The sequence below is a fragment of the Littorina saxatilis genome, linkage group LG17 (assembly GCF_037325665.1).
Source record: "Littorina saxatilis isolate snail1 linkage group LG17, US_GU_Lsax_2.0, whole genome shotgun sequence".
Taxonomy (NCBI): Eukaryota; Metazoa; Mollusca; class Gastropoda; order Littorinimorpha; family Littorinidae; genus Littorina; species Littorina saxatilis.
Window position 1 is genome coordinate 35,251,717 of NC_090261.1, and position 25,252 is coordinate 35,276,968.

Consider the following 25,252-nt stretch of genomic DNA (forward strand, 5'->3'; position numbering starts at 1 on the left):
GTCCCAGGCTCAAGCCCAGCCTGTTTGAGCAAGCTCGCATTGAGCTTGCTCAAACAGGCTTTCTCCGCCCTCCCTCGCCGCAAACGCAAAGCGTTTGGGGAGGGAGAGTCGGAGCGCCGAAAGATCCCCTTCTCCGTGCGTAAAACATGACGCTGGGCGCCCGGAGAAGGGTTGCCCCCGGCAGACTCTGGTTCCGTAGAACCAGAGCCCAAAACAGGACGAGACATCCTACCTCGCCCTGTACGTACCCTTAAAGACCGAGAATTAACAAAATTCAAAGAAAATTTAGGTCAATACTCAAGTGAATGCGGCGAAACGAGAAGCAGACGACCGGTCACCACGAAGTAGGACGGGAGGCACGCCGAGTCCGCCACACAAAAACGGAGGCACAAGTTGAAGGAAACACAACGTAGCCTCAAGCCAGAAGTGGAATAACACACAATAATCCAACAGGTGATAGTCCACACAGAAAAGGAGCCTCTTAGTCCAAAATAATCCGGGAGCGTAGCAGAAACACAGCCGGTCTGACACGCGCGAAAAAAGAAAGAGGACGCGCCACCTACATCCTGTAAGGGGGAAGCACTCGGACAGTGCTTGGGATCCACGGTGGCGCATGGTTATGGGAGATAATTGTACCCACTCAGCGTTTTGTCCAATTTTTTCGGCCTATAATAGATAATGTGCAAGAATAGTACTGTCGAGGTAAGTGTTATATTGACAAAGGACAATACAGCCCCTTGGTTATTAATCTAACTAAAGAATCCCTCTCATGACAAGCCACCTGTAATGTATGGACACGTTTTTAGGTCAAAGAGGTGCCTTTTCATCACAGGTGCCACTGCATGAAGCTGCAAAACGTAACACAATTTTGTGTTCAACAAAAACTCAGTGTCATGGTGAAGAAATTCCATTCTGCAGAGTCAGCGCCCGTACTTGGCAATCAAGCACTTCACTTCACTTTGTACGTCAGGGTCCTGTGAGCGGAAAAACATAAATAAATTAGTAGTTTCCTATTGTGCATATCAGAGATTCATCCCTGCATTTTGCAGGTGTACATTTTACAGGTATCCATTTGGACTAAAAACAATCAGTGACATACATAATTATAAAATATGTCATTGAAGTAATTCATTGTCATGGATCAGTACTTTGGATACTGCTAGGAAAAATTGCTTGCCTTCTGCAAAAAGCAGAAAATACCAACATCTCCCCCCCCCCCCCCCCCTCTCAAACCCTTGTGGACGTGGGGGAGTGTTAAGGGAGGGATCTAACATATCTATAAAATAATAAGTGTGATACTTACAACATCCTTTTCCTCTGGTCTAGCTAAAGCTCTCTTTAACCATGCCACCGCTTCTGGGAACCGTTTCTTTTCAACCAGACACTGAAAAAAAGAAACAACTCTTGTAAATACTACTTATACTAATGGATCAAGCATATTCCAAGCTAGCTGCAAATTTATAACACTAATTTATCAGACCTTACTCAGAAAAAATGACTGCTTTAACTTGTAATGAAGACACTGATAAAACTCATGGCAATGCTCAGAACATACGATTTATATTCACACCTTTGAAATATAACATTTATAATCACACCTTAGTCATGCAATGTTTGTGCTTTTGTGGCCACAAATTACTTTTGTAAAGGCAACATTCACTGTGCAAACCCTTCAAATGAACTGCAAGAAATGCTTACCTTTCCTATGTATAGTGTATTTTCTTTCCATACACCTGGGTTCAGTTTCTCTGCCTGAAAGAGAGAAGCCAAGCCTAATATGCAATCAAACACAAACCAATTCTCAGATATCTCTATCTCCACCCCTCTTTTCTCTCTCCAGGATCCCACCTCACTCATTCTCCCCCCTTTTATTTTTAATTGTATCATTGTGTGTCTGTGCATCCCAAGGACAGATTGTAAGAAAAGGCATAGCCTTAAATCTTAATCCTTGTAAAATAAAGTTCAATTCAATTCACTCTTTAATCATTTGAATAATAAACAAACAACAACAAAAAATTGTCTTTGACACTGACATTGACAAAGAAAAACCAACAGCACAATTTGTGTGTGTCCGATTGTTGAATTTGTCTTCACATGGCTTGGTCAACAAGTGTTAGGACTGTAAGTGTTACAGTCCTTTTGTGAATTCTAAAAAAAGGCAAGTTATAGTTAAATTATTGGATCTTGATTTTCAATCACAATTGTTAAAGATTGTATATATTTTCTTGACCGGTCCTTTACTTTTTTTTATGAAGAGTATATGCGCCAAACTGATGGGGCAAACAGACAAGAAGCTATTAGATACCTGCATGAAGTGATCAATGGCGTCTTCAATGGTTGCGGTAGGTGGGCTACCAAAGAACGCCGCAGCGGCCTTTCTCTCCAGCCAAGTCAACATGTACACCTGCAAACAATACCTGCATACTTGGATACTTTACTACAGACCATTCAGACATGCATCACTGATGTTAAATCTTGGATGGTCGATAACAAACTTAAGCTGAATGATGATAAGACTGAAGTCTTACTGTGCAAAAAGAATAACACTACATTTCCCTCTCCCCAACCTGTTTCTGTTCAAATAGGCAACACCGACATTCTTTTCTCACCATCAGCTAGAAACCTTGGATTCACCCTTTCATCTGACATGACCCTTAACAAACATATATCTTTAGTCTGTAGAGCAGCTTATTTTGAGCTTCGTAAGATCAGCACTATTCGCCACACACTCTCCTCTCAAACAACTAACACTCTTGTCTGTGCCTTTGTTCTTTCTAAACTTGACTACTGCAACTCTCTTCTCTCTGGCTGTCCTCTGTACCTCCTGCATAAACTACAAAAAGTCCAAAACTCGGCAGCACGCCTCATTCTCAAAGCACGAAAACGAGATCACGCAACACCACTTCTTCACACACTGCACTGGTTACCTATTCAAGCCCGCATTGACTACAAACTGTCCACCCTCTGCTTTAACTTCTTTTCTGGCTCGTCTCCTGCTTACTTCTCTGAACTCCTCACCGTCTATTCTTCAGCAAGACAACTCCGTGCCTCTTCTGACTGTCGCATCCTTACCATTCCACACACCAAAACCAAAACATACGGACAACGCACTTTTACTTTCTGCGCACTCACACAATGGAATTCTCTCCCCTTTCACATCCGCCACTCTCAGTCACCCCAAGCATTCAAACGAGCACTTAAAACGCACCTCTTCAAGAAATACAACCCCTGATTTTGTTTTCTCAGTCTATCAGTAGGCTACATGTAGTGTATTTGTTGTTTTAGTGATAATGTATATAAACATCTAGGACTGTTTTCAGAATTGTTGATAACATGTTCTGCTTGATTGAGGGTATTCAGCTGGTATTTCCTTGGTTTTTACTACCTATTTTATTCATGTTTTTATTACTTAGTTAGTGGAAGAATCTTTTGTAATGTATGTTTGATAGTGTATGCTTTTAATTAAGCGTTGTTGACTATGAATGTAGATGTAAATGCTTGTATAACTGTGTTTTAATTTTAAATGTGTCAAGCGCAAAGAGCATAATTGTAAAGTTATGATGTTGCGCTATATAAATGCTCATTTATTATTATTATTATTATTATTATTATTATTATTATTATTATTATTATCACTTCGCAGGACTGATCAGCACACAGAAGCCCTGTTCGCCGTAACGTAGCTGTAGCTACTCACTTTGCGAAAGTAAATCTTTGGTAAAACGTTCTGTCACAAATTTCTCACATGCCGATATTTTCCCCCGCAGAGACAGCGAGAGATTCACAATTATTTTCAGCTGTGGAAAAAAGGTGAAGCGATTACGTCAGTTTGCTGAAAAACATGACGTAATGGTACATCTGACGCGATTGTGATGACACTTTCTTAATTCTTGACAAAAAACACCGGAAGTTTGTTGTCCAACAAAGTCGAGACTAATAATGGCAGCCACCATGAGCTAAGTCCCAAACCCTGCTGCAAGTCGTGAAAAATCTCGACTAAATTAAATTACCCCAGACACTAATCTGTGACCTCAAATCAAACAATAACATATTTTGATGAAGTCAAGACTTATTTCCTTGATAGCTCAGTGGATATTTTGAGTAATGATAGATCTTCTTCGGCAAACATTTTCATGCTGTGACCTTGGAATTTGACGAAAACAAGCCACATTTGTGTCATGTCTGAAGATCACCAAAACCTACACATGCGTGAAATTTGGAGGCTCTAGCTTCAAAACCATCTGAGAAATCCTCAATGCTAAGTTTGTATGAACTGAACATGACCCCGCTTTGACCCCCAGATTAACAAAAATGGGGTCATGTCGGGAGATCACAAAACCTACAAGTGTGTGAAATTTGGAGGCTCTAGCTTCAAAAACATGTGAGAAATCCTCAATAGTCAATGTTAAGTTTTTATGAACTGAACATGACCCCGCTGTAACCCCAGGATCGACAAAAATGGGGTTATGTCGGGAGATCACAAAACCCTAGACGTGTGCAGTTTCAAAGCTCTAGCTTAAAGGCACAGTACGCCTCCCGTAAACCATCACAGATACTGTCAGGCTTTTACACACAGTACAAACACCCTTCCATTTGAACGCTCACCGAACGGGAACATCCTAGGTGCCCTACGTAAAGAGCGAGCAATTTTCAAAGAATTAATTTTGCGGATTGTCTCCTCTCAAAATCGGACCGTGGTGCGTTTGGACGCTAGACCTAACTTTTAAAATCTAAATAATAAATTGACAGCTTGTTACACAAACATTCTTAAATCATAAAAGAATTCTTTTTTCATCAAGACAAGATCAGTACAATTCGAAGTTTTGAGATTTGAAAAAAAGAAAAGCCCGGTAGCAGGGTCACGCAAGGTCGTGGTTCTCGTAGCAGACGACGGTTTATGCCTATCGCCAGTTCCTCTGAACAGTCAAAAACCATCGCTCGAGTTCTTGTGAATCACAGCCGTTTGTTTCGTATAGATTCAGAGGTACATAATAATGTGCTATTGCAGATAAGCTTACAGCGAGTCGCATTCAAATTACAAACTGACGACTACATTGTGAAAAAAGGAAACTGGATCACAAGGGTTCACGATGGCTCAGGTTCACGATAAACCACGCAAAAATAAATTCTTTGAAAATTGCTCGCTCTTTACGGAGGGCACCTAGGATGTTCTCAAGCGGTGAGTGTTTAAATGAAAGGGTGTTTGTACTGTGTGTAAAAGCCTGACAGTATCTGTGATGGTTTAAGGGAGGCTTAATGTGCCTTTAAAAACCATCTGAGATGACCTCAATGTTCTATGTACAGCTGGCTGGCTGGCCCAACACTGCTCATTCCTAAGACTCTCCTGATTACTCAGGTGAGTCAAAATTGCTAAAACTTTAGCGGTAATTTTAACCAGGCATGGGAATTGATAAAATCTCAGAAAACTAGGGGAGTCTGGGAGTCCAGTCCGCTCCGAAATTTGTTAGAAATCTAGATTAAAATCTGTGCAATCTGACGCATTTTGGGAGTATGTTTTATGAATTTTACACAGCAAAATAACTGACCAAATGTATTACATGTTTTGTATTGCCAGTAACCAACGATCATTTCAATCCTTTAACTGAATTAATATTATTTGGACACACTAACTCGTGTCTCTTTCTATTTTTTTTTTTGTTCCTCGATTTTTTTCTTTCTCGAAAGAGGTATTTTTTTCCCTCTGAAATGCGTAGCTTTTCTCGGAAATCCTTGGATCCGAGGAGAATTCCCATGCCTGTTTAACAAACTTGACAAAGAAATAAATCCCAACAAAATCCCGGTTTAGTCAACAACAGACTCATACTCACACTGTAGCACCAGCGACCCAGCATATGGTGAGGAGTGGGGTCTTTGGGGTTTAACTGCATAGCCAGTTGTATATGTTTCTGGAACAAAAAACAGTCACAAATTATACTCCCACAGAATTATCCACATATATTTATCATGAAGGCAATAAGGCATAAAATAGATGGACAAGATGCTACTAAACAAAAACAATAAAAATAAATAAATAAAAAAATAAAACACAACCCTTTCAATCAAACTCTAGCGCATAAACAGAAACCAAATTCTGCAACTAACTATGTATATCCAAAGACACTTTAATGTTTAGATAGAATGTCACGAATGTGAAAAATGCCAGTAACTGCTCTGGGTAAACAAGAAGAGCAAACGCTCGATCGAGTCACTTTCGCAGTTCTGAATATTATATGAGGCATCAGATGGACAGGAAGAAATTGCTATTCACAACACAATGAGTCACGTTCACATAAAATTTGAGCCCGGTCACTTTTATAGTTTCCGAGAAAAGCCCAACGTTAAGTTGTGTGTTGCCGAACAGAAAAGGCTAGTTATCTCCCTTGTTTTTCTGATAACGTTCGTAAAAGGCTACAGATGTAAATACTTTGATGTAAAGAATAATCCTACAAAGTTTCAATCACATCCGATGAACTTTGTCAAAGATATAAAATGTCTAATTTTTCCTTTGACGCTGACCTGTGACCTTGAAAAAGGTCAAAGGTCAACGAAACCATCGTTAAAGTGTAGAGGTTATTGGAGGTCACGACTAAACAAAATATGAGCCCGATCGCTTTGATAGTTTCCGAGAAAAGATATAAAATGTCTCATTTTTCCTTTGACGCTGACCTGTGACCTTGAAAAAGGTCAAAGGTCAACGAAACCATCGTTAAAGTGTAGAGGTCATTGGAGGTCACGACTAAACAAAATATGAGCCCGATCGCTTTGATAGTTTCCGAGAAAAGTCCAACGTTAAGGTGGTGTCTACGGACGGCCGGACGGCCGGCCGGACAGACTAACACTGACCGATTACATAGAGTCACTTTTTCTCAAGTGACTCAAAAATAACAAGAAGGGCAAAGCCCATACGACTCACATGCTTGACCTTTACATGACCTTGACCTTCAGCTAAACCTAGCAATGACATCATACACTAAGAACTGCTTTACACATTTTTCCTACCAAAATACATGTGACCTTGACCCAAGGTCAAGGTCATCCAAGGTCATGCAACACAAAGCTGTTAATTCAAGACATAGGAAGTACAATGGTGCTTATTGGCTCTTTCTACCATGAGATATGGTCACTTTTAGTGGTTCACTACCTTATTTTGGTCACATTTCATAAGGGTCAAAGTGACCTTGACCTTGATCATATGTGACCAAATGTGTCTCATGATGAAAGCATAACATGTGCCCCACATAATTTTTAAGTTTGAAACAGTTATCTTCCATAGTTCAGGATCAAGGTCACTTCAAAATATGTATACAATCCAACTTTGAAGAGCTCCTGTGACCTTGACCTTGAAGCAAGGTAAACCAAACTGGTATCAAAAGATGGGGCTTACTTTGCCCTATATATCATATATAGGTGAGGTATTGAATCTCAAAAACTTCAGAGAAAATGGGAAAAATGTGAAAAATAGCTGTTTTTTTAGACATTTATGGCCCCTGCGACCTTGACCTTGAAGCAAGGTCAAGATGCTATGTATGTTTTTTGGGGCCTTGTCATCATACACCATCTTGCCAAATTTGGTACTGATAGACTGAATAGTGTCCAAGAAATATCCAACGTTAAAGTTTTCCGGACGGACGGACGACTCGGGTGAGTACATAGACTCACTTTTGCTTCGCATGTGAGTCAAAAAGGCCTGGGACAGTTTTAAGATGTCGAGCAAAAATTATCATACTCATCTGTATGGATATTTTTGACTCAGCCAGAAGTTTGCTCAGTTTCTGTTTTTTATTCAACTATAATGTTTCCTGGGCTACAAAAAGAGATCATGTTACTGACACTATGTCAAACAACAATATGTACAAGCAAGTCCACACTGGCATACACCAAATATTTCTCCGATCTGAGACATAATGCTTGACAGATTCCAAGATACTTTCTCAGAACAAAGTTATGTCTCAAACTCAAACGAGAGGAAATAAATAACCATTACAAAGAAGTGAAATGATTCCTTATTCAAGATTACTAATCCACTGCAAATCTCTGTAACGTTTCACAGAATTACGCTTTACCTTTATAACAACTGCATTCTTGATTCTCTCTGCTGTTGGCTCATAGTCTCCTACACAGCCAAGGGTAATCGCAAACCTGTCATGGAAATAAAATCAGTAGCACAACCCCGTCATGGAAATAAAATCAGTATCACAACCCCGTCATGGAAATAAAATCAGCATCACAAACCTGTCATGGAAATAAAATATAAAATTTCAAAAATAAATTTTGATTTAATTAATATACTTACCAACTCACATAGATAGCAATAACTTCATTTGGTTGCTAAGACATTGAAGCACTCTTACATGGTAACATGGGGAGATAACTGTAAAACAAAAACCGCATGCCATATAAGGCATGGTCCGTGGTGGTTATCTCCCCTGCCGGTGTACCGCGCATGCGCAGGATGTATACCGGTGACAAGCATTCCGTCCTGAAACATATACCCCTTTATACAATTTGCGGGGCAGGCTGGGAGGGAATTCAATATGTGAGTTGGTAAGTATATCTCCTTCTTCTTCTTCGTACGACGGTTGTGTCAGACTCGGAATCTGGAGGATGCCATGAACATGGACGTTCTTTCCAGGTCCTCCAGTGCTCCCCACATTTTGGTCATCAGATCTGTTTGGTCAGGCCATGTCTGGATCCGCAGTTGGTGGAGGAGGGGACATGCTTGGAGAACATGTTCTGGAGTCTGATCTCCCTCTCCACAGTCACATGTGGCAGACTCTGCTACACCTATCCTCCTTTGGTGTGCTTTGAGGCAGCAGTGTCCAGTGCGGAGGCGGAAGATGATAGCCTGCTCAGCACGGCTTAGGAGATGGAGGGGGTCTTGGTGTGGCTTGTAGCCAGAGGTTTTGTTGGTAAATTTCTCTTTCCATCTGTGTTTTATGAGGGTCTTTGCCTCTCGATATGACTGGCAGTGGTTTGGCTGTTACATCTTGCTGCCATTCTTGGCGAGCTCGTCTGCCTTCTCGTTACCAGAGATTCCGCAGTGTGCTGGTATCCACTGAAGGACGACTGTGGACTTCCTGGCGAGGGTGCTGATCTGGTGCTTCAGCTCTTCCAAGCTCTGGTCTGTGTTGCTGGATTCGAGGGCTTGTAGTGCAGAGACTGAGTCGGTCAGGAAGACAGTGTTCTTTGGTGTTTCTTCCACTGAGTTGAGAAAGCTCGCTGCAAGGGAGAGCGCGTTGACCTCAGCTTTGAAATTGGAGCTGAGGGCTCCGCTTGGAGCTGACAGTGTTGTTGGGGGCTTCTTGGGCTGCAAGATGTATGCTCCGCTACCTCCATTCCTCGTTGCATCCTCTGCTGAGCCATCAGTGTAGGCAAGAGTCCACTTGCTGGCTGGATAGCGTTGGTGGATTTCGTCCAGCGCCAGGGCTCTCAGAGCGGCGTCACTTTGGTTAAGGTAAGTATATTAATTAAATCAAAATTTATTTTTGAAATTTTACATTAAATTACATATTCTTACCCAACTCACATAGATAGTAGATTGCTAATTTAGGTGGTGGGAAAATGTACTCACAGTTATCTTGCGAGAATCTGACCTGCAGCTACCATAGCTGGCAGGCCAAAAGTTCCGTTCTGTCGGGTACTTGATACGTCCCGCAGGTAGAAATTTAAAAAGACATCTTCTGATGTCCAGTAGGCTGCATTGAAGACTTCTTCAAGTCTTCCAGACTTTAAGACAGCCAAGGAAGAGGCCCATGCCCTGACTTCGTGAGTCCGAGCTGACCGTAGAGGAAGGACTGACTGCCCCCCCCCCCCTTTTTCTTGCCACCACTGGTAAGCCTGTCTTACCAGAGTGGAAACCCATCTAGCCAAGGTAGACTTCATAACATCTTTTTCTCTCTTAGTATTAATGGAGATAAAAAGTAGTTTTCGTTTTGGTGACCTGATCGGGTTAGTGCGAGACAGGTAAGCTCTCAAGGCTCGCACAGGGCAATTAGCTACATCCGGGTCTGACGGAGCTAGTATGTTGCTCAGTGGTTTGATCTGAACTAATGGTGAAGGTTTATTTGGCTTCTGTTTTTTTGCTAAGAAATTAGGACAAAATCTTAGTACTACCGAACCATCTTTCTCGAACGAGATGTCTCGAGGTGAACCAGACAAAGCATGTATTTCGCTACCCCGTCTCGCGGAAGCCAGCATAGTAAGCATGACTGCTTTCCGAGTGAGATTATCAAGACTAGCTGTATGCAATGGCTCAAAGGCTTGTGATCTTAAAGGTGGTCGTCTACATTTTTGCTTTTTTTCAATAATCTTATGGTTAGATTTCGCTAAAAAGTTATGTCAGATGATGAATGAACCCTGGGGAAAAAAGTTAGAGAAAAAAAAAATATATGTAAAAAAAGATTTTATTTTTGGATAGCGTGACTCACGCTTCCAATATTTTGTTTTCTGTTTGCTGAGAACATGTGCTTTGCCTAAAAATACTGACCAATCAAATTCATGTCACTATGCTTATAGCCACGCCCAAACAAGTGCAGCAACAGTTTAACACTGGAGCGCTGTCCACGCTTTTTTTAAACGCACGAAATGCACGGGATTTGAGAGGAGTTTTGCGCTTGGCATTTTCCAAATAAGGATGTCCTACTATATGAGTACTACGCTGGAATACTACAATGAATTTTCAAACGGCTACACTGGCTTCGTCTTTCCTGATCGAAAGGGGGTGTATTGTTGATATTTGTAGATAATAGACTCTGCATTTTAATGGTCAAATGGCGATTTCGGTACAAAAAATGTAGACAAGGACCTTTAAGTATTCCAAAACAAGAGGCAAATCCCAGGCCGGGACAGAAGATTTGGATTTAGCAAATCGAAGGGACGCTCCTTTAATCACACTGGAGATAACACCCCCAAGTGAAATAGAGTGACCTAGCTGTTTCAGCGTAACTGAAATTGCTGATCGACGAACCTTCAGTGAAGCCGGAGAAAGACCCTGGTCAGCAAGCCAGGATAAGTGGTTTGCCACCTGCATTGAACGGGGCGATGTAACATTCACTCCGTTAATTTGACACCACTTGGTCCATGCCAACCAATACGAGGTGTAAACTGAAGAAGTTGAACCTCTATGCGATCCCTGGATCAAATCCAGAGTAGCGGCCGAAGCTCCTGAGCGTCTTAGTGATTCCCGCACAGTTGCCAACCGTGAAGGGAAAGCCACTGTGGGTTTTCGTGAGGGATGCCTGATCGAGGTTGGATTAGATCTCCTCTTCTGAGTTCGAGAGGAAACGGGGGCTTGCTTGCCATCCGTAGGAGATCCGGAAACCAAGGCTGGCTTGGCCAGTTTGGAGCGATCAGTACTAGTGACGGTCTTTCGAGGTCTGCTTTTCTCAACACCCTTCCGAGGAGGGGAATTGGAAGAAAGGCGTAGGCATGTAGACCGCTCCAAGGTATCTCGAGAGCATTGATCCTCCATACTTCGAGATTCGGGAATGGAGTGGCGAACAGATCTATCATCGGCTTCTCCACTTGAGCCCAGAGGCGGAGAAGCGCATGATGCGTAATAGTCCATTCCATGTGTACGATCTTGGTTGACCGACTCAATGAGTCCGCCAAGACGTTCAGCTTCCCTGGAAGATACTTTGCTGACAGGATGATCTCGTGGTGGTGACACCACATCAAAATCTCGCATGCTCGATGAGACAAAGCTAGAGAGCGAAATCCCCCCTGCTTGTTCAGGAAAGACACCATTGTGGTGTTTTCTGAGTGTATCAGTACATGTTCTTTCCGTAGGAAGGGAAGAAATTCCATCAAAGCCAGAAAAACTGCTTCCAACTCCAGCATGTTTATATGCCACGTGGCTTGCCCCTGTGTCCACACACCGAAGGTTGTGTGGTCGTCCAGGTGAGCCCCCCACCCCTTGAGCGAAGCGTCTGTGAATAAGAGCGTCGAAGGAGGGGAACGAAGAATGGGAACGCCCTGTGTGAGCCAAGTTGTGATCAACCATTGCTTGGTCGTGTTGGCAAACCAGTCGTGAAGTGAGACTAATGTCTCCCAGTTCTGAGATTCCGGTTCCCATCTGGCGTTCAGGGCTTCCTGAAAGGGCCGTTTGTGCAGTCTGCCCAAATGTGTCAGAGAGGCCGTAGATTCCATCTGACCTAAGATGGATGTCAGAGATCTGACTGAGGCCATAGACAGATCCGCTGTGTCCCTGATCTGACCCTGGATCTTGTCTACTCTCCTTTGCGTGGGTTGAACCGTCCAATTCACTGTGTTGAACACCATTCCCAGATATGTGAACTTCTGTGAAGGTTTAAACTCCGACTTCTTGTCGTTGATTCTGAAACCTAGTTCCGCTGCCTCCTGCAGTACTAGCTGCGTGTGGCTGAGACAAAGGGATTCGGCTTGATTTAAAATCAGCCAATCGTCCAAGTACATCCTGAGACGTATACCTTGACCTCTGATCAAAGCGCAAAATTGGCGCACTATCATCGTAAAGATCCAAGGAGCCAAAGAAAGGCCGAAAGGCAGAGCTCTGAACTGAAAGATCCTGTTGCCCCAAACAAACCGAAGCCATTTCCGGTCTGTTTGGTGCATCAGAATGTGGAAGTACGCGTCCGAAAGATCTATGGACGTAACCCAATCTGCAGGTCTGAGTGCCTCCCTCACTGAATTGGGTGTCTCCATGGTAAACCTGATCTTCCTTAGAAATAGGTTTAACTGTGAAAGATCTAGGACTGGACGCCATCCTTACGAGGCTTTTGGAAGGACAAAAAGACGTCCGTAAAAGCCTGGGGAGGCATGATCTTGAACTTCTTCCACCGCTTGTTTCTGAATAAGAAGTTCGACCTCGGCCTGAATAGCCTCTCTGGCTTCTGTTCTGTCCGGAAATCGAAAAGAAGGAGGGGTTCTGGACAAAGGAGCCCTGTGAGAGCTCCAAAGGAGCCGGAACCCCAATCGGAGCACCCCCGCGATCCAGTGGTTGTTCGTTTTCTTCAACCAAGCTGGTAAGGCCCGAAAGAGGCCTCCCGCTACCGAAAGAGTGGGGGGTGCAGGGGTGCTCGGACCGGGGGAGCATCATTGGGGGTTAGGCTTTCGGCCTGACCCCCTCTTCCCAAAAGAAGGAGGTCTGGACTTTGTGTAAGGACGAGAACGATTCTTTCCCCTTGAAGCCGAGTCCGACTTTGAGTTCTGACCGGCATTGGATGACCCAGAGAAAGACTGAGCGGGCAGTCCACTGCGTTTGGTCTGATGTTTAGCGAAAGCTAACTCTGAGAGTTTGACGAACTGCAAATCCTTGGATTGCTGTGACTGCTTTTGCAGTGCGTTCAGCGCGTCCTGTCCGAGTAGGGAGCCCTCGAGAAAAGGGGAGACCCAAAGAGGGTCCTGACTGCTCTTATCCTCTAGACGAGAGCCCATCAAAAGAGCTTCCCGTCGCCAGAGAACAGTCTGCGCGTACAATTTCGCAGACATTGCCATTTGTTCTGAAGATACCCTCGCTAAGGTTGCAAAGAGCAAAGCCACGTCCTTTGGATCTGCGTCCTGTCTGAACACGAAAGGATCCAATGAGGACGTAACCGCACGCGAGAGAGAGAGCGAATTAGCGTCTCAGTCAAAGACGCTAATTCCAAGGAAGAGCGGCCGCATTCTTCAACAGCAATGAGATCCTTTTCCTTACAAACGAAAAGTCTCTCTTTGTTGTAACCATCTTGCCTAATGGTTGCCAAGTCTGACGAAACCGGAAGTGGAGCTGTCGGCAGAGCAAAGGAATTGATCAAATTCCTGCCAGTGTTAGGAAGACAAATCCTTCTGTTGGCTGTCACAGTGTGATGAGCCACTCGTCCAGGAGACGCCAACCAAGACAAAGCCGAGGCAGGAGCTTCCCCATGTGCTGACAACAAAGGCAGAGGTGGGGCAGAACCATTGTTTGAGAAAACTTTTGCAAGTTGGAAGGCCACCGAAGGAGACTCTAAAAACTTGAAGTTCGCAGATTGCTCATGGGAAGGAGTAAAATCAGCAAAAGATGATGGTGGAGGAACCGCAGATGAAGATGCTACCGCTACCCCTTCAGGGAAATAGTGCGTAGTAACCTCTGCTGCTATAGTGCCAACAAAGATGGCAGCTTAGCCGGAAGTCGCATAGGGGCATCCCTATCTGCTTCAGAAGCTTCTTCTTCCATCTCCTCTTCATCCTGTTCAGTAGCATCCCACTGATCATCCAAAGGATGAGAACCGGAAACCAATCCCGTTGAGTCGACATGTGCCGAAACCGGAAAAGGTTGGGAAAAATTCCCTGAAGCCGGAAGTCTGTGAACAGATCCCCCATCCACCTGCCTCATGCCAGCTGAAACACTGGAAGAGGAAGTGGATGCAGCCTGTGTAACGGCAGCGGAAACCGCCGAAACGGAACCGGAAGCCGAAGGCTGATGAGTACCAACTACCAACACCGAAGTGTTAGCGGCAGAAGGCAATACCATCCTGCCACCGGAAGCCACAGCCGCAGAAGCGGAAGCGGAACCAGCAGTGGATTGGTAAGCATCAGCATCAACCAGGGTCATAGCATGGCGACCGGAAGATCCTGTTGTCCTACTACCGGAAGTAGCGGACATATGCTCTTCCCACCCCAACCCGTACCCCGGAAGGGAATAAGGCTGACGTGAGGAATGAACCTTATGGCTGGTATGCCTCGAACCAGCTGAAACAGTGGGAGAGGCACCCGTTGCCGCAGGTTTGCGTACTTCGCCTAGAACACCTCCTGCCGACGCGTAAGCGCCGAGAGGACCAGGAGGTGCTGTTGTCTGAGAACCAGACAAAAATTTGTTGAAAGGAGAACTTGACGACGATTCCAACACCACTGTTGGTTCTGCGACTACGTCAGCGGACGTAACCGTCGCAGATAGTTCTGAACGAACCCGTGCAAGAGACTTAGCGTTTCCAACTCCAGACGGGAGGGGCAGTGAAGCAGACGAAGCTATCTGCTGTTCCGTCGCTAACATTTCATGAACCTCTGTCTTGAAAGAAGACAAAATAGCCAGTAAATCGGCTTTACTCAAAGATTGATCGGCTTGAGGAGCCTGAACTTTCTCCGAAAATGCTTTGTCAGTAGAGGTAGGTTTGGTATCAATGGAAACAAAAAAAAAGATTCTTGAGTCTCCGGGTTGAGAACGCTAACAACGGACAAGTTCTCACTAAGAGAATTTTTCTGAGAACTACGAGTAGTTGTGGCCGTAGCCGTCTTAGCTTTAGTTTTGCCCGCTTTGCCTGAGTGAGACCCTGGAGAGCTAACCTGCTTGGCAGAACTCCGAACCTTCTCTTTATCTTACTGCTTGTCAGCCATTTTGAATGAAAAATGAACTCACAACAACAAGATGCAAAACGCTCAAATACGCTAAGTAAATTCTCTCAATAAGAAAAATAAAATCTCTCACCAAATCTTGAAGAAGGGAAGAAAGATGAAACAACGTTACCGAGATTCGATGGTCTCCACACAAGTAAAGACCAATGGCTTAAAGAAAAGCCAGAGCACTTCAAACACGTCCAGCGCCGTGTGTTGAAGGAAAAGGAATGATTGTCACCGGTATACATCCTGCACATGCACGGTACACCGGCAGGGGAGATAACCACCACGGACCATGCCTTATATGGCATGCGGTTTTTGTTTTAGAGTTATCTCCCCATGTTACCATGTAAGAGTGCTTCAATGTCTTAGCAACCAAACAAAGTTATTGCTATCTATGTGAGTTGGGTAAGAATATGTAATTTAATCAGTGAGTTATGTATTTATTCTAACCGCAAAACATTATTTTTTTAACACAGGCAACTCTGTTTAGTCTCTTAACCAGGTTTCTACACCAATATTCATACAGTATTAACCAAAACATCCTCTATTATAGCTGTTCATAGCTGACAAATGTACAAGTTGTACGATTTTAGCTAAAAAATGCTACAAGTCTAGCGTACAACACTCACAAACACACACACTCACAAACACACACACCAACAGTCTCTCTCTCTCATACACGCTTATGAGCGCATGATCTCAATACACTGACCATTTTTGCCCATTTGGGCAGTTTGGGTCCAGGTTTATAGTTTCCTGTGCTGCTTGCTTAGCTTTGTACATCATGTCTTTCTTTTTCACTACATTTCCCTCTTCCCCTGCTACATTGGAAAAGTAGTAGAGAATTTTGGCAAACCGCCACTGGAACTCCGCCTTTACAGCAAACTGAAAAGCACAGCAAAGAAAGAGTTGTAATGTTAAACAGTAGAAAGGCATACACAAGCGAGCATAATAAAATTATGTTGTCTTGAGTTTAGGTCAGTCCTGCTTCATAAGCAGCCAGACATTCCATGCTGAATTTCTTTTTGACCATCACAAGTTTGTTGTCTAATCATAACATGTCTCAATCAATACCAGTAGAGGAGTTTGTTTTTGTTTTTTCCCCAAGAAAAAAGTATAACTTTTTTGTGTACTCTACCTCACCTAGTTGAATCACCATGCTTAGGGTCTGCATACCAACTCTGTGTTATACAAATGTAACAACTAAACAAGACAAATTTGTCAGTAAGGTTGGGCAACTGCGCAATTAATGGGACAGCCAGCTTTCAAATTAATCTGAACAAATCAGACAACAGCCTCGAGCTGGATGCTCTCCCTTTACCTATCAGAATAATATACATATATATATATATATATATCCCATGAGCTGCTTCTTTGTCTCTGTTACTTCAGTATGGGTATATATGTTGTATTTTTATAGCTCAATAAATACATCATGGACTCAAAAAAATATATGATAGTGCAGATTCCGATTTGGGCAAAGAACTACTTTCCTCCCGACCTTTGACCTCGTGCCGAACAATGTGACACATTTGTATGAAGTTCGAAAATCGTATCGCACGGCTCAGAAAACCATATCAGTTGCACGCAAAAATGAATCTCGGAACTGATCTGATGTATGGGATGCAATAAACAAACGTTTCTTTCATTATGAAAGCAATGCAGGTCGAAAACAAAAAACCGAGTACTCTCCCTTGCATCGTGGCAGACGACTGTTTATCTACCGAGAAGCGTCCTTGCCTGGACGTTATCAAACATCGGCTGTTTCACGTATTTTGCGAGCAAGTCTACTCTTTTGCTTGGCTCTGCAGTAAGTCCACATTGGCGATGAAGGTATCCAAGAACTTAACATGCGAGTATTTTTCCGTAATCCAGTCATATTCCTTCAAAATGCAATCAATCGGTGGTGACAGACTTGGTGTCAGCAATTCGCGACTTCACCACTTAATTGGTCCTGTTTTCCTAACACCCATACCAGTTTAGGTTCATCCATGCAAACACACTCGCAAAACAGTTTATCACGTAGATACATTTCAAATAGGGAGCAAATGGTTAAATCTAAACCTACATATTTGTTCCCTAAAATTTGCTTCTCTGTCAATAAGCCTAATTGTATAATAATACGTTCGAGAAAAACAACGTGGAATCGATTCTGAATCGAGTTAGCCAAATGGGTGCCAACCCGGTTTCGCCCGTTCCGCCGACCTGAAACGCAAAACAAAAGAATTGTGCGCTTCAACTAAATTGATTTCTACACGACTTCATTACTTTCTTGCAACTTATGAACCTTTACTTAAAGCTTTTAAATGGTCTGAAAGTAGTGTTACCGCGTACTTATCGATGCACTCATTCGTTTTATTTTTTCAGCGACGGTCACTTAGTTTGAGGTTGCAAAAGGGCCAAGTCTCGCTGGCACCACTCTTTTACCCTCCACAGATCGCAACAGTGCTGCTAGTAGTCTACACTTTGTGTTTGATGGTAGAATGGGATATACAGATTACAACACTCGTGGTTTTGTATATGGCTTGTATTTCAGTCAAGACCCAGCGGGAATATCAATCGAGATCCACTCGCCAAAGGCTCGTGTCTCCCGATGATATTCATCCGCTGGGTCTTGACTGAAATACAAGCCATATAAAAAACCACTCGTGTTGTAACCTATACATATATATAGAATGACGTCAAGAGCGAGAATGCATAGAAATTACGTCATGAGCAATGGAGATCATCCTTTACTCTGTGTGTGTCTTTACACAGAGTAAAGGATGATCTCCCTTGCTCATGACGTAATTTTTATGCATTCTCGCTCTTGACGTCATTCTATATTTAACTTTTCTTTAAAAGTACAAGCGATCAAGTGCACATTATATATATATATATAAAACATCAGAAATTGTGAAAGAAACAATTGAAAGTCAGCAGAGACTTTCTTCCGAGATTTGTTAAAATCTCTTAGCAGAGAAAGAGAGAGAGAGAAAAAAGTATCCCTTCACAGACAGCCTATTGGGAGCATCAGACCCTCCTCAAGGGGGACCGAGATTTACAATGCAAAGTCCCTTTGTGGGGAACGTATCACAAGGAAATCTAGTCCTGAGGAGGACCATTGTTTTTGTACCTAGACCAGACACGTGTTTCGACAGTCACACTATTGTGTCTCATCAGTGGTCAGGTGGTACTGAGGGCGTGATATATATATATCCCATGACCTCCCTTCTTTGTCTCTGTTACTTCAGTATGGGTATATATGTTGTATTTTTATAGCTCAATAAATACATCATGGACTCCAAAAAATATATGATAGTGCAGATTCCGATTTGGGCAAAGGACTACTTTCCTCCCGACCTTTGACCTCGCGCCGAACAATGTGACACATTTGTATGAAGTTCTAAAATCGTATTGCACGGCTCAGAAAACCATATCAGTTGCACGCAAAAATGAATCTCAGAACTGATCTGATGTATGAGATGCAATAAGCAAAAGTTTCTTTCATTATGAAAGCAATGCAGGTCGAAAAAAACGAACATTCAACTTACAAGATAACCAGATGCTAGCGAACCAAAACAAAAACACGAGTACCCTCCCCTTGCATCGTTAGCAGACGACTTTTGAGAATCTGTCGGAAGTGTGTTTTGGTGTGCGCCTTCAGCTATCAAACATCGGCTGTTTCACGTGTTTTGCGAGCAAGTCTACTCTTTTGTCTGGCTCTGCAGTAAGTCCACATATTTTTCCGTAATCCAGTCATATTCCTTCAAAATGCAATCAATCGGCGGTGACAGACGTGTCGGTCGCGTTTTCCTCACTCCCATACCAGTTTAAGTTCATCCATGCAAACACACTCGCAAAAGTTTATCACGTAGATACATTTCAAATAGGGAGCAAATGGTTAAATCTAAACCTACATATTTGTTCCCTAAAATTTGCTTCTCTGTCAATAAGCCTAATTACACACGTTCGAGAAAAACAACGTGGAATCGATTCTGAATCGAGTAAGCCAAATGGGTCCCAAACCCGTTTCGCCCGTTCTGCCGACCTGAAACGCAAAACAAAAGAATTGTGCGCTTCAACTAAATTAATTTCTATTCGACTTCATTACTTTCTTGCAACTTATGAACCTTTACTTAAAGCTTTTAAATGGTCTGAAAGTAGTGTTACCGCGTACTTATCGATGCACTCATTCGTTTTATTTTTTCAGCGACGGTCACTTAGTTTAAGGTTGCAAAAGGGCTAAGTCTCGCTGGCAACAGTTTTACCCTGCACAGATCGCAACAGTGCCGCTAGTAGTCTACACTTTGTGTTTGATGGTAGAATGGGATATACAGATTACAACACTCGTGGTTTTTTATATGGCTTGTATTTCAGTCAAGACCCAGCGGGAATATCAATCGAGAGCCACTCGCCAGATATATTCATCCGCTGGGTCTTGACTGAAATACAAGCCATATAAAAAACCACTCGTGTTGTAACCTATACATATATATTTAAAAACATCAGAAATTGTGAAAGAAACAATTGAAAGTCAGCAGAGACTTTCTTCCGAGATTTGTTAAAATCTCTTAGCAGAGATAGAGAGAGAATAAGTATCCCTTCACAGACAGCCTATTGGGAGCATCAAATCCTCCTCAAGGGGGACCGAGATTTACAGAGCAAAGTCCCCTTGTGGGGGACGTATCGCAAGGTAATCTAGTCCTGAGGAGGACCATTGTATTTGTACCTAGACCAGACACGTGTTTCGACACTATTGTGTCTCATCAGTGGTCAGGTGGTACTGATGGCGAGAGTTGTCAACCCATGGTATCCAACAAAGAAGCAAACCATTCTCTGAATGGTTGCTTCTGTTGGCCTGGGAGACTACCCTCATCTGACAACCCCAAGAGGATATCTGTGAAGGGAAACACTTTGATTTAAGGCCAAAGTGTAGAATTGATATTTATTAAGAAAGAATTTAGAAATTTAGACAAGTTTTAACCAAGAAATTAGGTTAAAACAAGGGAAATTTGAAAAAGCCTAAAGGGAGGTAACTCTGTACCAGCCTGCAGATCCAGAAATGGATACGCGAACAAGTTAGATCTAATTTTGAAAAGGTTAAACAGGAAAAGCGGTCAACTTTTCACTGCTGTTCAACACAGGACTTGGTAAAGAAGAAGTTTACATATATCGCTTTAGTTCAGTTACAAAATTCATAAGCAAAAGTAAAACTCACATTTCAGTTACAGAATTCATAAATGAAAGTAAAACACCGATTTATTCATGCTGGTCATGCCAATGAAGCTAAAACCGACACAATAAAATGGTTTACTTAGAGAGGGACCAAGAATGTGTACAAACACTTGGGGCCAGTTTCATGGGCCAGTGGCAGTCGATCAACTGCAGTTCATCGAGTGAAATGCAGGAACCCTACGAAATCAGGTTTTAAGAAAAAGATTTCAGTCAGCTGGGGAGTTGGCCGATTACAGTGCTGCCCTGCTGCAACACTGCGTGCAGACAACCGCTGTCGGTTGACGAAGTTGTGGGTCAACTGTCAGTGTGACTACCGCGAGTCCATGAAACTGGCTCCCGAACACAGTGAATAAGCCATTACCTTTTTCTCCTTCTGTTTCAACAAAGCATGGGCCTTCTCGTAGTCTGCCTTGCCTCCAGCTGCAATTAAATTATCAACTTCTAAAAAGAGCTGCCGGCTTCCGTCATCCACTGTGTATTGCACTGACACTGGAGAGGCAAACTGCACATTTGCTCTTCCATTGGTCTCCACATCGCTGAAGCTGGGGAGAGCAAAAAATGAATACAGACATATAAATACAAATGCATATAATTATATAAACAATTTTTAATGGACAATGTTTGGAAATAAGTCTGTCGGGTTTGTTTGGGTTGTGAAAGAGTGAATACATATCCTTGCTTTTTCATGGACAAATAAATTCATGCGTGCTTCTGTCCACGTGTTCAGATACGGCCCTCGTTAATGATTAGTCCATCCAACGTTTTTCCTCGTGAAAGCAAGGGTATTCACCATTTCACAATCCCTACAAACCCGACACAATTATTTTTGCAATTCGTCGATTGCAGTTACAGTCAGTGCTTCATTTTGTTTTTAGACATGAGGGCTCAAATAAACCCTGGCAACTGAAAGTGATGGGACAATTTTGTGTGGTATGGGCAAATGCCACCTTAGGAGTCGCAACAACAAAAATCACATGATTAAATTACTAATCAGTCATTTAATAATCTACAAACATTAGCATACTACTACAAGCTAATCAGATTCTCTGGCACTTTTTAAAATCTCTCTGAGTGAGAGGCGACATCCAGAGAATGAACCACCGGATTAGTAATAGGGACTCTGTACAGGGACCTTATAAACACATTTCATCAGACAGCCATGCGCACTGCATGGCACACACCAGAGTCCTGAATGAAATGCGTCATTTAGAAAAATTATGTTGAAATGATGTGAGCGTACCAGTAAAATGAATCATGCACTGTGAAGTAAATTAATACTTGCAGTTGCACGCATACTATTTGAGGTCAACATCCTGAATAAACTTTGGTAACTGCTCTATTTGGACAGTTTCTGCTGGAAGGTTCTGAAAGAACCAGACACTTTCTTCCACGCCAAGAAATTTCTCAAACTTTACAAGATGTTCAACAACGAATCAGCAGAAAGGCGTTTTGTATACAATGGGAGTTTAAAGCCTTATATATAGGTCTGGGACGGTCAACTGAACCTATATATATTGAACTAGAATGAATACCCGCTTCGCCGGGTAGCCGGCTTCGCCGGGAAGAAGTACTTAGAGCCGTACGCCGGCTTCGCCGGGTCCGAACAATGGACCCGCCAAGCTTAGTCCCTCCCAGATTCGTGGAATGGGAACAGCACGAAAATGATTCAGTGGCCATAATGCCATTCCTGACCATATCGAGTCCCATCCTTGTCGACGAATGTAACCGTGTTAATCACCTTTGGAGGCGAACTCCACTCAAACAGGATTGAGCAATTTATAGCTTATCTGTAAGCCCTTTTGAACTGTTATGGCTTTTCAAAGGAAGGCCAGTACATACAAATACACAAAAGCCGCCAGACCACATCACAAACAGAACTGAACAATCCCCAGGTGTTGCTCACATAGAGAGACACACACACACACACACACACACACAAACACAGAGAAGCCGTATCTATAGAGAGATAGATGACAGTGTATTTTTCGCGTGGCTATAAATTGATTCGACCTTTGCACTTTTACAGTGAGGATAATTTACGGGTCCAATTTACGTTCTGGACACTGCGGTGACCTTCTAAAAATAGTAACAGAACGCCGGGAATATCCGAAGACGCCCCACTCATACTATAGTGCACCATACGAAGGAAGGGAGGTAAACGCTGAAAACCTGGAGAAGATGAGAAGATAAGGAAGAGTTACTTATAATGGTGAAATGAACACAAAAACCAAAATCGGTTCAGCGCTGCGCGCTGAGAGCACGTGTTGAAATATCTCATCGATGATATTGTGTCCGGGGTTTAACTGAATACGGTGTCCAAATTTGAAAAAGATCCACCGAGAACTTTGGCTTTGGTGTGTCGGTATGGGGGCCCGGGTAGCTGAGGTGGAACCAAAATAGCTGAGGTGGAACCAAAATCGGTTCAGCGCTGCGCGCTGAGAGCACGTGTTGAAATATCGACCAGGTTGTGTCCTGTCCCGGGTCTACCTGAATATGCCCACCAAATTTGAAGCAGATCCATCGAGAACTTTGGCCGTGCATCGCGAACTCACACACAGACACACACACAGACACAAGTCGTATATATATATAGAAGATTCAGAATCAAAGAAGACTTAGGATAAAACAAAAAGAACTTCTCAAAATCAAGACTTTACATAGTTATTCCAAATAAATGATCGTTTAAAATACATAACAAAACTTCGTTGAACTTTGGACTTGGGAGTGGGAAACAGAAATGTAATCGGATAGTGATCATGCAACTTGCTTCTGTTGATCATAATTAACATCGTTACAGTACCCTGCTAAAGCGTCCTCAAACGCTTCCTCTTCTTCTCCACTACTGGCTGAATAACCAGAAGATTTCGGTTTTCGCCTGCGACTGTAATTGTTGTTTGCAACGATTTCTTCTTTCAGTTCAGCAAGGAGGGTCCGAATTTCAGCCAGCTCTTGACTCAAACGAAAGTATAGAATATACAAGCCCGCCCCAGTCGCCAACCCAGCAACAGCACTGAAGACGTAAGGGCCGGACTGGCGAAAGAAGGGCATCTTCCTTAATTTTTGCAACCAAAAAGACGAAGGGTTCCAGCCGAAATCATGCGATTCATTCAGAGCGAAACTTGCCCTGACTCCGCTGGCCTACGACACCTATGCTAAAGGTACTTAACTCTTAAGTTCCTGTCGTCTGCTACAAGTTTTCTTTCCCGTGGGCTTTGTGTAAAAAAAAAACACCCACATAATGATTCCACGAAAAAAATAAACTTCCGTGTTAATAACTTTGAGATATTTTGAAGACAATTATTTTACCACTTTCAAAATAAAAACTGCTTGCTCGTCAGCCGTATCAGTTTTTGGGGCCGTGGTTGAGAACATGAGTCGGGTTCGAAGCCCCCAGGCTCGAGAACCGGCGAGTCGGAGCACCGGTGACGGTGTAAGAAGAAACAAGTCTCATGAAGCGAAATTACTACATTTAGTCAATCTGTCGAACTCACAGAATGAAATTAAGAGATTGCATTTTTTTCTCACCAAAACATCATAGCTTTGTCCCCCGCAGCCATGGCGCCAAGAAAGCCGGCGCGGCTGATCATGTGCACAAACTAAGTGTGCATAAATTGACAAGCCAGTATAGCGCAGTAGCGCAAAGCGCTTCACAGGAAAGAGAGCTTTTCTCTATTTTTTTCAACTTTCTGAGCGTGTTTTTAAGTCCAAACATAACATATCTATATGTGACAGTGCCGCCGCACTTTCACACACAAAAAACCCGGATATGACGTCATCAAAGACATTTATAAAAAATAAAATAAAAATGTAAAACTAGCAAAATACTTGGGGATATCAGTATCAGGAACTCTCATGATGTAAAGTTTCATGAAGATCAGTCGGTCATATATATATAGTTTTCTTAATCGCTCTACACACACACACACACGCACACACACGCACACACACACACACACTGACACACACACACACACACACACACACTGACACACACACACACACTCACACACACTGACACACACACAATATGACACTGACACACACACACACTGTGACACTCACACACACACACACACACTGACTCAGTCGCGGGGACACTGTGACACACACTACACACACACACACACACACACCGTCACACACACACACACACACACACACAAACACAAACTTGACTAAATGTAGAAAGAAAGCACTCCACACCCACATCCACATTACTCCGGAGTAAAAAAAAATCTCGTTACGAGAAAAGAACTCCCCAAGGAACAACACAACATAATCCAAGCACGAAGTTTTTACTCTACACAGTTTTACTCCGAGTAACAATATCGTAATGAGATTATTACTCCCGGCCTGGCGAGTGAATATTTCGTGGACTACTTTCCTCTTGTACGACACACAATAAAACAAATTACTCCCAGCTCGAACATTTTTTTTCCATTATCGTACTACTCCAAAAAATTTACTCTCCGAAAAATTACTCCACAGACAAGTTAGAGGGCCCCAAAGGGTTTAAAATCGTGATCGTGATTGGCGTTTTTTGACCTTTCTGTGACCGTGATTGTCGAAATTTCAATTTCTGTGATCGTGATGGGACTTTGCCCGTGATGATCCGTGATGACAAAAAAGTCAAGTCTCGTGATCGTGATCGTCATTTGTTTTCGTGATCGTGATGGGCATTATTGCAAAGCATTTTATTTTC

General features: G+C 42.9%; 1 protein-coding gene across 1 annotated transcript; it reads right to left on the reverse strand.

Moving 5' to 3' along the window:
* Nucleotides 1–725: 725 nt before the first annotated feature.
* On the reverse strand, nt 726–23,719 carry LOC138952808 (regulator of microtubule dynamics protein 1-like). Its single transcript, XM_070324541.1, has 9 exons — nt 23,351–23,719; nt 20,912–21,092; nt 16,046–16,218; nt 8,064–8,139; nt 5,829–5,906; nt 2,306–2,404; nt 1,699–1,752; nt 1,304–1,384; nt 726–974 (listed from the first exon to the last, which is right to left on the reverse strand). The coding sequence occupies exons 1-9, from the start codon at nt 23,596–23,598 to the stop codon at nt 921–923; spliced, it is 1,044 nt and encodes a 347-aa protein (XP_070180642.1). The 5' UTR covers nt 23,599–23,719; the 3' UTR covers nt 726–920.
* Nucleotides 23,720–25,252: the final 1,533 nt, after the last annotated feature.

Bases quoted from the DNA above. Each gene is read 5' to 3' on its own strand.
- LOC138952808 (XM_070324541.1), bottom strand. From the start codon at position 23,598: ATGCCCTTCTTTCGCCAGTCCGGCCCTTACGTCTTCAGTGCTGTTGCT. The intron at 8,140-16,045 runs GTCAGTGTATTG...TTTCCATGACAG, and splicing joins TGCCCAAATGGGCAAAAATG to GTTTGCGATTACCCTTGGCT. The intron at 1,385-1,698 runs GTAAGCATTTCT...TCTTTTTTTCAG, and splicing joins ATACACTATACATAGGAAAG to TGTCTGGTTGAAAAGAAACG.